The 14,026-nt window shown below is 37.0% G+C and overlaps 1 protein-coding gene across 2 annotated transcripts in view; it reads left to right on the top strand.

Annotated features, from left to right (window-relative positions):
• ell2 (elongation factor for RNA polymerase II 2) overlaps positions 1-14,026 on the top strand; it is a 130,920-nt gene that overhangs the window by 24,475 nt on the left and 92,419 nt on the right. For both annotated transcript variants that reach the window (XM_069891901.1, XM_069891910.1), the window contains exon 2: positions 7,069-7,116. In XM_069891901.1, coding sequence (XP_069748002.1) covers positions 7,069-7,116 — 48 coding nt within the window. The remainder of the gene's footprint in view (positions 1-7,068; positions 7,117-14,026) is intronic.

Genomic DNA, 14,026 nt, shown 5'->3' with positions numbered 1-14,026 from the left:
TAAAGCAGGAGAAACTCCCCTGGAAACACTCTACATCAAGTGAAGGTGCGGAGCAAGAGATCGAAGACTTGGAAGACAAGAAAGGTACAGAAGAAAATTAAAGGTAAAAGCCAAAAACAAACAGTAGATATAAAGTACTTTGACAATTAGATGAGAGTGATGATGGAAACATTAATGTCAGAAATCGGTTAATAGAGAATGTGTACTAGAAGCAGATATAAAAATTCAACACATGGAAAATGTAATAAAGGATATGGAAAAAAAACAATGTGAAGAAGTAGAAGAGAGAGTGAAAGGTATGGAAATGACTGTCTTAAAGGAAAAAGCAGAAGCAAGGAGTAAAGAGGTCATGAAGTCACAGGATTTATTGGCTCATAAAATTGACATTCTTGAAAACTTTAGTAGACATAATATTATTAAAATAGTAGGCCTGAAAGAAAGTGTAGAAGATACGGACATAAAAGGATTTTTAAAACAATGGATCCCACAAATTTTGGAGAAGGAAGAACTTCAGGAAGAAATAGAAATCGAAAGAGCCCATAGAGCATTGGCATCGAAACTGCAGTTGCGACAAAGATTACGCTCCATCCTGCTCAAGTTATTAAGATATCCGACAAGGGAAAAAATATTAGAGCTGGCGGCCAGAAGAACAAAAGAAATTAAAGTTCCATTGGATTAAAATGGGAATGAAATCTTTTTCTACCTGGACATAAGTTTTAAACTTTTAAAGAAACGCAAAGAATTTAACCCAATAAATGACACATTATGGAGAAAAGGTTACAAGTTTGTCTTCCAGCACCCAACAGTGTTTAAAAATATTTATCCCGGATGGACAAAATAGACTGGTGACCCAAGAAAGGTTCGAGACTTTGTTGAACAATTGACAAATATTCAACAAGGAAGAGAGTAATTGACAGAAATAAGAGACAGTAAATATGTTTGGAGGTTAACCAGTGTTAGGTCTGCTTTGTTCATGAATGAGTGAGACAAACACCAGACTGAGTCGAAATCAGGGTTCTTTGTTCTTTATTACCGGATTGTAACACTTGCGACTAACAAAGTTAGTCGGAGAATGCATTCTGCCGTTATCAGCAAAATGGTGATTTTTTTTATACCCTTGGATACATGCTTAGAACATCATCATATCATTACTTGTCCAATGACTAAAACTGTTGCTATCCTTTCCCTGCTAGCTTCCTGCCTCTCAATCCATCAATGTCTCTCTTATCTTGTAAGTACAAGGATGCATTTACATCTTGTTACAGCCCTGTACAGGGCAGGGTAACTCCTTACACATTCCCATCTCATGATGTTTTACCTTACACCAGTTGATTAATAGTTGGATTATATGAGATCTTTGTGTTGAGAAAATATGCTATAAATTCACCAGGGGAGGGCTGGGGCAGGGAGGGACCATCTGCTGCAAAATCAGTTGACAATTGCAGTTTGTACCACAGCCCACAAAGTTAAGGGTGTTATGGTTTTCCCGTAGGTCAGCAAAGGCAACTCAATAAGGTGGGGATTTTCTCTGTTTTCTTATTTTTACAATTTCTTAGTCTTTATGGCTCTTAATTTTTTCAGGCTGTTTGTATAGTAAGATATGTTAACTTTTGAGATGTGATGGGAGAAAGAGAGTTGGAGGATCTGAGAAGGTCCATGGGTTAACAGAATGAATACGTTGAAGTTTATGACTATTAATATTAATGGAATACATAAGCAAATTAAGAGAGATTATTGACATCACTAAAAAGGAAAAAATAGATATAGCATTTGTACAGGAAACTCATTTAACAAAAGAAGAGCATCTTAAATTGAAAAGAGACTGGTAGTCATGTGGTAGCGTCATCTTGCAGCTCAAAGGCTAGGAGGGTGGCTATCTTGATAAAAATATGCCAATTAAAATAGAAAAAGTAGTTACAGACCTGGCTGGGAGATAGGTTATGATAGTATGCCAGATTTACTTGGAATCCTGGAACTTATTCAATGTATACGCGCCCAACTTGGATGATCAGGAATTTATGCAGGATTTTTTTTTTTTACAATTAGCAGATGCACAAGGACATATCTTACTGGGTGGAGATTTTAATTTTTGCTTTGATCCATTATTAGATAAAACCAGGAAAAATACAAAAAAAAGCTAAATTTACATTGTTCAATGCAAGGTATGAAAATAATAGATATATGGAGAAAACAATACCCAAAAGATAGAGATTACTCGTAAGACATGAGACTTATTCCAGGATTGATATGTTTTTACTTTCAGCCCAAATACAAGGGAGAGTCCACTATGTTGAATATAAAGCAAGATTGTTATCAGATCACTCACCCTTATGGCTAACAATTGCTCTGGAGGATAATGCAATTAAATGATATAGATGGAGACTTAACCTCATGCTGTTAAAAAGACAAGATTTTAGGCAGTTTATAGAACAACAAATTGAAATATATTTTGATATGAATGCAAATTCTGCAACAGATAAATTTATGTTATGGGATGCAATTAAAGGCTTTATTAGAAGGAAAATAATAAGTTATACAACTAAAATCAAAACAGAACATTACCAAGAAATAGAAAAATTAGAAAAAGATATAGTAAGTCTAGAGAAAGATTTAATGCAAGGAGAAGATGTAGGGGGAAAAAAGACAATTAACAGAAAATATTAAATATGATGTGTTACAAACATGCCAAGTAGGGAAAAACATAATGAAAATGAAACCAAGATATTGTGAATTAGGAGAGAAAACCCACAAAATCTTAGCATGGCAACTGAAGACAGATCATGCAACAAGAACTATTGTAGCAACAAGGAAGGGAAATAATCAGATTTCATATAAACCACAAAAAATTGATGAAAATTTCAGGATATTTTATAAGCAACTATACCAATCTGAGGACTTAGAGAATAATAAGTAAATAGATAATTTTTTGTCGAATATAGAGTTACCCCAGTTAGATTTGGAAGAACAAGGTAAATTACCAAATCCCCCGACGAGTATGTAAGTATATGACACATTAATGATTCTACCAAATAATAAAGCACCAGGTGAAGATGGATTTCCCACAGAATTTTACAAAACATTTAATAACTTATTAATTCCACCCTTTCTAGATATAATAAAATAGGTGGAAGAAACTCCAAATCTACCTGAATCTTGAAAGATGGCAATAATCACAGTAATTCCAAAAACAGGGAAAGACCTGTTGTCACCATCTTCATATGGACTAATTTCCTTATTAAATACTGTTTATAAATTAATCACAAAATTACTAGCAAATAGATTAACAAATTGTTTACAGCAGTTGGTGAAATCTGATCAGACGGGATTTGTTGAGAATAGAAGATCAGCAGATAATGTGTAAATTTATCAATCTGATGCATACAACACAAGCAAATAAATAACCAACAGTGGCAGTAGATTTTGATGCAGAGAAGGCCTTTGAGAGGCTTGAATGAAGATTTCTCCATAAGTTACTACTGAAATTTAAATTACCAGAAAAATTTATTAATTGGATCAAAGCCCTATATAATAAACCCAAGGCAAGAATGGTAACCAATGGTTATATTTCAGATTATTTCAAAATGAGTAGGTCAACAAGTCAAGAATACCCATTATCACTTTTGTTTTTTGTCTTGGCAATAGAACCATTGGCAACAATAAGAACAGAATGATAAAGGGAATAGGATTAAAGAGGAAGAATTTAAAATTAGTTTATTTGCTGATGACACTATAGTATATTTAACATCCTGAAGAATCAATAAAGAGGTTACATAACAAATTGAAAGAATATGGGGCAATTTCAGGGTACAAAGTTAACACTGATAAAAGTGAAGAAATGCCAATGAATATGGCAAACTATAAACAATGTTTTTAAAAAAAATAAAAAAAAAATAACTAAAAATCTCCTTTTAAATGGAAGGTTCAGGCAATACGTTATTTAGGCATCAGAATAAATAATAATTTAAACATTTGTTTAAATTATCATCCATTAATGAAAAAAAATACAAGAGGACAGAGAAATGGAAAGACTTGCCGATAACTCTAATGAGAGTAAACTGCATCAAAATGAATATATTTCCATGGTTTATAATATTTATTTCAAACTCTACCTAGACCAATAATGGGAATTTTTTCAAAAATTGAATAAATTGATACGAAACCAAGAATAACCTTGGAAAAGCTGATAGGGACATATAAACAAGGGGGAATTGCAGTTGCCAAATTTTAAAATAGGGTTGTGCCCAGTTAAGATTCTTGTCAGATTTGTATAAGGAGAAAAGTCAACCTGGCTTAGGATGGAACTATATAAACTAGGGGAAAATGTTTTGGTACATGTACTTTACAAGTAGAATGACAAGATAGTGCCACATAATAGTCTATCAATACTACACAATATATTGCTAAATCAAAACCTTTCACAATATAATATATATTTTAAGGAATGGTCAAGAAAAGGAATTACAAGAATTAAAAAAAAAACTTTTCGGGGCAATAACCTACTGACATTTGAACAGCTAAAAGATAAATATGGAATATCACATGCTTCAATATTTTCATACTATCAATTAAAAACATATTTAAAAGAAAAACTGGGAAACTATCTAAATGTAGTAGCTTTGAATATATAATCACAGAAACTATGATAATTAAAAAGTTTATTACAAATCTGTATTAAGTTACAAGACAAAAGAAAAGATGAAGCAATATATGGACCCAAATGCTGTTGGGAAAATGATTTAAACATACAAATAGTGAAACTTGAAAATAAGGAATTGTGTGTGGCCACCATGACAAATATAAAAAATGCTTGATATCGAATGAATCAACATAATTGGCCTCAAAGATTAAAAGAATGGTACCCGACATTAACTGACAAATTCTTTCACTGTAAACAAGAAATTGGTACAATGGTACATTCAGTTTGGACATGTGCAAAAGTGAAACCCTCTTGGGAGGATTTAAATTCATTGCTAGATCAAATTACCAGAAACAAGATACCAAAAAACCCCAAAAAATTCTGTTAAGCAATATAAAAGACAGAGTTCAAATTAAATTGAAATAGATTCCGAAAACGATTTATCAAGATTGCATTAGTGGCAACTAGAAAATGGAAACACCCCTGAAAATACAATGGTGCTGCACAGAAATGAGCAAATGTATTCCATTAGAGAAAAGCACTTCTAACTTGAGAGACAATTATGCACAATATGGAAAAAAAATTGGGACCCATGTCTAAAATTAATTGGTAACCGCAACCTCAGGCCTCCAGCTCTTAATGAGAAATAGTATATGTAAGGAAAAAATGAATCACACAATCACAATATTTAAATGACATGCTCCCTTTTGTTATTTTGTTTTCTCTTTCAGTTTTGTTGTTTCTTCTCTTTATAGTTATGGGGGGGGGGGGTGGAAGGGAGGGGAGTTGGGAGAAAATGGAAAAGTCGCAATATACGTGCAAAGTTTGTGTAAATATTGTTACAGATTGTATTAAATTAAAAAAAACATTCTTTTGCATTCAATCATTTGCTATACATGTTCTACTCTTGACTTCTCGACATGCTTCATCTTATACTTGGGGTTAACTTGCAATTGCTAGCACTGTCCAAGTTTCCATCTGATCTATATCTTGCTGTAGCCTTAGACAAACTTTCTCCTTTTCTAAACCACCAACTTTTGTGCCATCTTTAAACATCCTAATTTTGCTTCTGGCAGTCTCTTCCTAACCTTTACTACGTATCACAAACAGCAAGAGGCCTATTACCAATTCCTGTAATACACCACTTGCAATCATTTTGGCAGTCCATGTGTGCAGTTAAATTACTCTGTGGATGCAGATTCCTTAAATTTGCACAGGCAGAATTTTTGGTTAGTTAAACACCAGCAGTTCTATACATGTGATTCATAATTCTACTGTGACATATTGTATTATTGTATATAGGTATGTTTTAAAGGAGATGAATTGTGGCAGGTGTTTTTGTTTAGAGAGAGAGAATTCAGTTCAACAGTTCAGCAGCAGCAGCTGGGACTGGAACAGGACAAGCTGGCAAGCTTGTGGAAAAACCCATTTTGAAGATGGGTTGTACGTTCTTAGTTCAGCTTGGTCAAAGCCCTTGTGGTCCATACAAGAAGAGAGGACTGGCTGCATAAGGTTTCATTTGAAAAAAGGGAAACAAAAAGGAACTCTGTGGTGACCTGAAAGAAAGAGGTTATCATCTGGAAAACCTTGATGGGGCAAGTTTCTACAGCAAGACACTGAGGTGGCTGATCAAAAGGGATCGGTTATGGGTGTTCAACGAGCAAAAAATCTGTCTGAAAACTGACAAGAACCTTTCTGACCGGTCGCCATTTACTTTTCAAGCACCAAAGCCTGGTGAACTTCATAAATGTTAAATTCTGTGCATAGTATAAGAATTACCTGCAACCAGTGAACTTAGAGGAATGAGAAGTGAGATTAGACTGTAAATCAAAGAATTTTTCTGAACTTACACACACATTACATACACATGCTTAGGATTAGAATGGGGTTAAGTTGATAGTAATAAGTTAAAGTTTGATCCTGTTTTCATGTTTAAAGATAATTAAAAGTAACTTTTGTTTAAGTGACCATTTGTCTTGGTGAATTTCTATTGCTGCTGGGTTTTGGTGTCCTCTGGATTTATAACACTACATTAAAATTCCACTGTGAAGATAGGATTTTGCACGATATTTTTGTCAGCTGGATAATTCAGTTTCTGTCCCAATATTCTTCAAACTCTTCTACACTCCCTATTCTTTTGCCTACACTTCTCCTTGCATACATAACTGTTCTGTCAAGGTGTAGTTTGGTGTTAAATTTATACTAACTCCCATGAAGTATTCTCTTTTGCTAATATTAATTGTATGGCTAGAAATGCAAATTGTCAATGTAATATATTGACTTGAAATTGAAATTAATTGGGAAAATATATTTTAAGTGAAACTTTAAATAGTTAACTGCTTGCAAAAGCAAAATGTGTAAGTAAATTAAAATTGATTATTGCAGTTATTTTAATTTTTTATTTTAGCTTAATTATTGTGCTTTCTTTTCAGAATTCATCTGTCTCTCAACCAACAATAAAATTCCAAGGACTACAAGGGGTAAGGAGAACTTGCTATTTTGAATAAATGAGCTTAAATATTTTACTAACATCTTATGGTCATTAAATGGCTCAATTCTATCATTAGAAATTATTGTCAAATACTTGAGTCTGGTAAGTGGAGTGCCGATTTGCTCCCAGCCTTCCCAGTAGCAAGACTCTCAGGACATGGATGCAAATTCATGACTTTTGATTTGAGGAGCTGAGTGTAGGTTCCCAATTCTTCTGTTACCACAGTCAGCAAGAGTTGATCCTGTATGTTCCAGTAGGCTCACACTTCCTCATTTTCTAAACATCAAAATTTTGGCGAGTTTTGGTGATTTTTAAAAAAAAAAATCTAAACCTCCAATTTAGATTTAATTTAATCGACTTGAAAAACAAATTTTGCGATTATAATAAACCTAATTCTGAAATATTTTCCAATCTGAATCGACCTATTTGATAACAAGTTATCTCCTCTCCAGGAGCCTTGTACGGCTGCTTTTCTAAGAATGTAAAAGGAAAATAGCAAGTTTGAAAGCAAACCTGACAAGTGTTTGACAGCAGTGATTTCTGTTTTGATTTACAAATTTCTATTTTGATTTAAATGCATACATCTTTGGATTCTCTGCTCTACTGCTAACAGCACTACAGTAACCCTAATCACTGACTCAAACAAAAAAGTTCCCGTTCCCTGCTTTCTATCATCCACACCATATAAAAATACAATTTTTCACAAATCTAGAAAAGTTGGTGCTTTTAAGTGGATTCGTAGTGTGTCAGTTCCTTACTTTAAATAATATTTAAAATTGTTACAAACATTAAAAATGAAATATTGAACAAAACTAGGAAGTAGACAGTACAAAACTACATTTTACCAAGAGCAGGAAACAATCTGGAAGAAAGCAGTAGGTGAAAAAGAATGGTGAATGATTTTTCTTACACTGATGCCACTTGGACCTGCTCAGCTTCTCCAGCAGATTTTCTGCTCCTGATTCCAGTATTTACAGACTTTTGTGCGTCCCCACATTTAATATGGTGTGTTTAAACATTTTACTCCGCTTGTGGATGATAGGAAGCAGGGAACGGGAACTTTTTTGTTTGAGTCAGTGATCAGGGTGACTGTAGTGCTGTCAGCAGTAGAGCAGAGAATCCAAAGATATATGCATTTAAATCTAATTAAGCTAAAGAAATTAGTACAGTGCATTGCTGTAACAGATGGGCTTTTATTCGAGTAGGACTGACAAACTTTTGAACTGTCTACATTTAAGCAAAGTCAACAAAAAATATTGCTGAATCTGACAAGCTTTTAAGGCATTTAAATTAGTGATGCTACCATTGCCTATTGGAATTAGTAATCCTGATGCAAGATCAGTAAATACAAAAAACCTGGAAGCCCTAGGAGCTCTCCATTGTGCCTAACAATGTTGCTGGGGTGGATCCAGGTGAGACTGAAACTCTGGACTGCATGCCTCCTAGCATCCTAACGGCAGGTGTCCAATCCTGACGATCCTGTTAGGCACCTGTACCATCAAATAGAGTCTTGGCGGGGACTTGATTTCCCACTCACTTGATGCTACGTGGGAAATCAAGAAAGCTCCTTGTATTCTGGATGACTAAGTATTGAGGAAGTGTCAAATAAAAACCAAAGGTCTTGCATTTTAAATCTTGTGTAGCATTAAGCACAATTGCCATGAGCAGGTACAGCTCAGAGTTGCCTGGAATAAATGTCTTGGGAGCTATTCATCCTACGGATTAAGAATCTGCAGGCAGAGAGAGTAGATGAACCACACAATGCAGCTGCTCTTCAAGTACATTCTCTTCGGGTATTTGCCACTGAATTCTGGAGAAAGTGAGAATTCTTTGGAGGAAAGCATACGGAGCCAAGCCATAATTGGGAGAGAAAAGTAGTGATAAGAAATTTGGTAGTTTACTTAGAGTGGAGGCATGAGGACTAAGAATTTCTGATCACAGATGTGATTCCAAAATCGTAAATTAACTCCTGAGCACCAGTATTTAAAAATCACTGAACTATTGCAGGACATTGAAATGGGTGGTGTAGTACCATTGGTTCAGGTTGGTGTACATGATTGGTAGAAAGGGCCATAGTACTCTGCAAATAGGATGTAATGGATGAGATTATAAAGCTGGATCTCAAAGTTAGAATCTCCAGATTATTGTCTGTTCCATGTGCCAGTGAGTACAGATGTAGGAAAGTGCACATGAATGAGTGAATGGCTGGAAGATTAAAGGAGAGACAACTATGGATTTTCTAGGTAATTAGATCTGGTTTATTGGAAGGGCATTTGTGTAAAACAAATGGGTTACATGTTTTGGGTCTGGGATCTGCATCCATATGGAGAAGTTTATTGTGCTATTTTGATAGACATGTGAACCTGATAGTAGTTTCAGAAGCAAGCAAGCCAAAATAGAATGTTAAAGGTATGGGTTTTAAATGAGTCTGGAAAGCAAATGAAATAAATGTTGGAAAAGAATGTGATGAAGGAGAAAAGGAGTCTCGGCCTGAAGTATTGACCCTTTTTCTCCCACTGGTCCTTGAACTGCTGAGTTCCTCTAGCAAATTGTTTCTATAGAAGCAAGTAATTTAGTAGTGTTTTTAATGCAAGAAATACTGAAATTTGAATTAAACTCATGTATGTGGCAATTATCTTGGTCATTACTGAAATACAGTTCTCTTCCTGGTCCAAAGCATTTTCAGCAAAAGTGAAATAAGGAGGTAAAAATATCCAGGTTGGTTAGCTGCAGCTATGTCATACAATTATCGAAATGACTTGATGGAAAAATTAACAAATGAAGCCATGTGGGTTAAACTGGAGCGAAAGGGAATTTACATTTTTTAAAATGTACTATGGATCTCCAAGCAGTATGAGGGAGGAACAAATATTGGCAAGTTCTAAACAGCAACCATTTACAATAAACAGGAAATGTTGACCAACAATAATATTAATTTGGGGAAGAATACGTTAAAATGTATCTGAGGGAATGGCTTTAAGGTGATGGGGAAGATTTCAAGGGGACCGGAGAAGTACTTTATTCACATATGGTGATGGGTAAATGGAGTGAGCTGTCAGAGGAAGTGATGAGGTGGGTACAATTGCAAAGATTAAAATCTATTTAAACAGATGCATGAATAAGAAAGGCTGAAAGGGATACGGGCCAAATATAAGATAATAGGACTAGATTATAAAAGCATCTTGGTGTGGACAAATTAGGCCCAAGTTCCTGTTTTAATGCCACATAAATCCTGCAAACTCTCATAGTGAGAGTTCATTTTAGGGAGTTAACCAGGTAAAATTGAAAGTGGCCTTATGCATGTTTTTGGAGGCAGCTATCATATTTCAGCCCCATTGAGCCTGTTCTGACATTTTAATAAGATTGTGGCTGATCTGGCTGTGGATAGCTTCGTTTACCATAAACCTTTAATTCCCCTACTAAGCAAAAATCCATCAAACTCCATGTCTTAAATATATTTAATTAGGCAGCCTCTGAACTTCCTTGAGTAGAAAATTCCACAGATTGACTACTCTGGAAAAAGCAATTTCTCCTTGTCTCAATACTAATTCTACTCTCTCAAATCTTGGGGCAGCATTTCCTAATACAAAGAAATTGCCTCCCAATACAAAGAAATTCATGCCCCTAACTTATCTATCCTTTTTATCATTTAATGTTTCTATAAAATTCCTTCTCATTTTTCTGAATTCCAGAGAGTAGTCATAGGTTAATGCCCTCACTTTCAGAATGGTGGGAAAAAAATGGTAGTGCTACCAGAGCTGTGAATGCACAGAGCAGGGGGCAGAGACACAGAGCTCATGATATTTAAAAAAAATCTTGAACCTCTTCTGCATTGCCTCCAAAGCATTAATTAAAGAGAGCAAAATTGCACACAGTTTACCAGGTATAGCCTCAAAGTACACTGTACAGTTGTGTAGAGCTCTCGTGCTCTTAAATTCAATCCATCTAACATTCCATTTGTTTTTATTATCTGTTGCACTGGCAATCAACCATTTGCAATTTATACACAAGTACTCTCAGTTCCCTCTGCAGAACAACATGCTGCAATCTTTCACAATTAAAATAATCTGATCTATATTTTTTTTCTTCCAAAGTGGATGACCTTGCATTCATATGTTGTATTCCATGTGCCAGATCCTCTCCACCTAGGTAATTACTTCACCTATCTATATCTCTGATGACTTTGCATTCTCTGCCCAATTTGCTTTTTTCACTTCATTCAGCGTCATCATCAAACAGTGTCACAAGATATGGAAACGGGCCCTTTGGGCCACTTTGCCCACACTAACCAAAACTTCCCACCCACACTATCCCACCTGCCTGCATTTGGCCCATATAATATTGTTCTAAATCTATCTTATCCATGTATCTGTCCAAATCTTTAGATATGATACACACTGTTCCAGTTGCAGGCCTAGCACTGACCACTGCGGCACTCTGCTCACCTCTGTTCCAGTTGCAGGCCTAGCACTGACCACTGCATAATTTTACATTTAAAATTAAATTTCATCTCCCCATGCCATCATATGGTCCTCTCACTTTGAAGACTGGTACTCCATATTTACAACTTTTGTATTCTGTAATTACAATTTTAAGATTCTCCCACAATACCTCTTGCTTTGCCTTGAGGTAAGTGTTTTGGTCCGGGTACATGTATTGAAATGATGTGGTCTTGCTGCACTTGAATCACTGAAATAGATTATCAATGTTTACAACATGTAATGAAGGCTTGCTCAATGGTAGTGTAGCAACCCTGCACGTTCCAAATGACATCTTCTCATTGTGATATCTTGGCATCACTTGGAACCTGCCAAGCCGGTTTGATTAAGCCTATGGTGAAACACCACATGCATCCCCCGGCCTCAGAATTGGTGATAGGCTAAACCTCGTGTGCCATCACTGTCCACCACTCTTTGGCGGTCGTCCACACCTTTGCATCAGAAGTCATGGCAAGGGCTGATCTAGGTCGAAATGAGCGGGCTTTAGTTGGTCAGTGGTAAATGTCTTGGATGCCCCCCAATGTCCAGTACACAAGTTTTACAATTGTTTTGTAACACTCTGAAGGGGCCCTCATACAACCTCTGTAATAGTGGCCCATGTGCACTTCTACACACACATACACTCACAGTCCCAGAGTTCCTTTGGAACGAATGGTGTAATTGTTCCATGCCTTGACATGAAAACTGGGCCAATTTTCCAAGCCGCTTCCGCGTTCTGCCTAAGACTTCAGTGGGTAGCATCTCCTGTCCGCATGCTGTGGGCATGAACTCCCCAAGTACAATGAGCAGGGCTCCATAAACCAACTCAGCTGATGAGTGACGATCCTCCTTGTGTACTGTTATTATTCCCAGGAGGATCCATGGCAGCTCATCTGCCCAATCAGGTCCATGGAGGCGGGGCATCAGTACAGTCTTCATGTGCCTATGGAACTGCTCCACCAGGCCATTCAACTGCAGGTGTTAGGCTGACAAGTGGTGGAGCTGCATTCCCAGCAGTCAAGACAAAACATCCCAGAGTGTAGAGATAAACTGTGGGCCTCTGTCAGAGGTGACACGTGTGGGTAGGCCAAACTGAGATACCCAGGCAGAAATAAAAGTTTTACTGCATGAATCGGTTGATGAGTCCATCATAGGAACTGTCTCTGGCCACCTAGTGAATCTGTCGATGACCGTTAACAAGTACTTAAGCCCTTGTGACGCTGGAGGTGGGCTGACATTGTTGACATGCAAGTGGTCGAATCTGCGCTGCGATGGCTGGAAAGGCTGAAGCGGCACCTTCACGTGCCTTTGCAATTTTTTAGATTGGCAATTTGTGCATATCTTTGTCCAGTAGGTGACCTGCCTTTTGAGTCCATGCCATACAAATGTGCTAGCTATCAGGCAGACCGTCGCTCAAATTGATGGGTGGGACAGTCCATAAATGGCATTGAAAATGCAAAGTCTCCATGCAGCAGGGACAATAGGGCGAGGCTGACCTGTGGAAACATAGCATAGGAGAGTGGTACCTTGTGCCCCAAAGGCTACATCCTCGAGTTGAAGGCTCGTGACAGCAATTCCATAAGCGGGAGTTTTTCATCCTGGTGCTGAATTTTGGTGAACACCATGTAGTCTACATCTGGAGAGGGGGCAAGTACTGCTTGAATGGAGGAATGGGACAGGGCATCTGCCACCACCTTACTCTTACTGGAGGTGAAAACTCGGATAAGCAAGATATGTGGTGTTGCTAGCAGGCTGACCAGGGATCTGATGCCTTTGCGAAGGCAAACGTTAGCGGTTTGTGGTCAGTAAAAACAGTGAAGTCCCTGCTTTCCAAAAAAAATAGCAGAAGTGTCTGATAGCTAGGTACAGCGCCAACAGTTCCCTATCGAATATGCTGCATTTCGTTTCTGGAGGGAGGAGATGCCTACTAACACTAGAGGTTTCCTGCTACAGAAGACTAAAATTTTGCAGAAATTTCTAAACTATATTTGCATAGCAGAAAATATCCTTTGCATCTCAGCAAATGATATTAGTGGTTTTTGTCACCTTTTACTGCCAGTGTGAGGACAATAAAATGATTCTAATACAATTTATGGTGATAGTTGAAAAGATATCTTACTCAATAATGATGTTAATTCTGCTAAATTTTATCCCACTTGCTGTATGGCAACCGTATCTTCTCCCTTGATTTAAAAAAAAATAGTGGTGCAGCCGGATCTGCCATAACGGAAGAATGGGGAGCAGAGACATAGTTCACCTTCAGAGTCCTGATCCCCAGTCCAACTTCCGATAGCTCCATAGAGGCTTTGAATGGTCTGTTGATAATGTTTTCTGCAACTGCAAGGTCTGAGCTGAAGATTGCGGCGCCTGTTCTGGCAGCAGCCTTGAGTGGTTGTAGACTCTAGGGAAGCGGAGGACTGG

Source organism: Narcine bancroftii, chromosome 1, assembly GCF_036971445.1.
Source record: "Narcine bancroftii isolate sNarBan1 chromosome 1, sNarBan1.hap1, whole genome shotgun sequence".
Taxonomy (NCBI): Eukaryota; Metazoa; Chordata; class Chondrichthyes; order Torpediniformes; family Narcinidae; genus Narcine; species Narcine bancroftii.
This window is presented reverse-complemented; position numbering and strand designations above follow the sequence as displayed.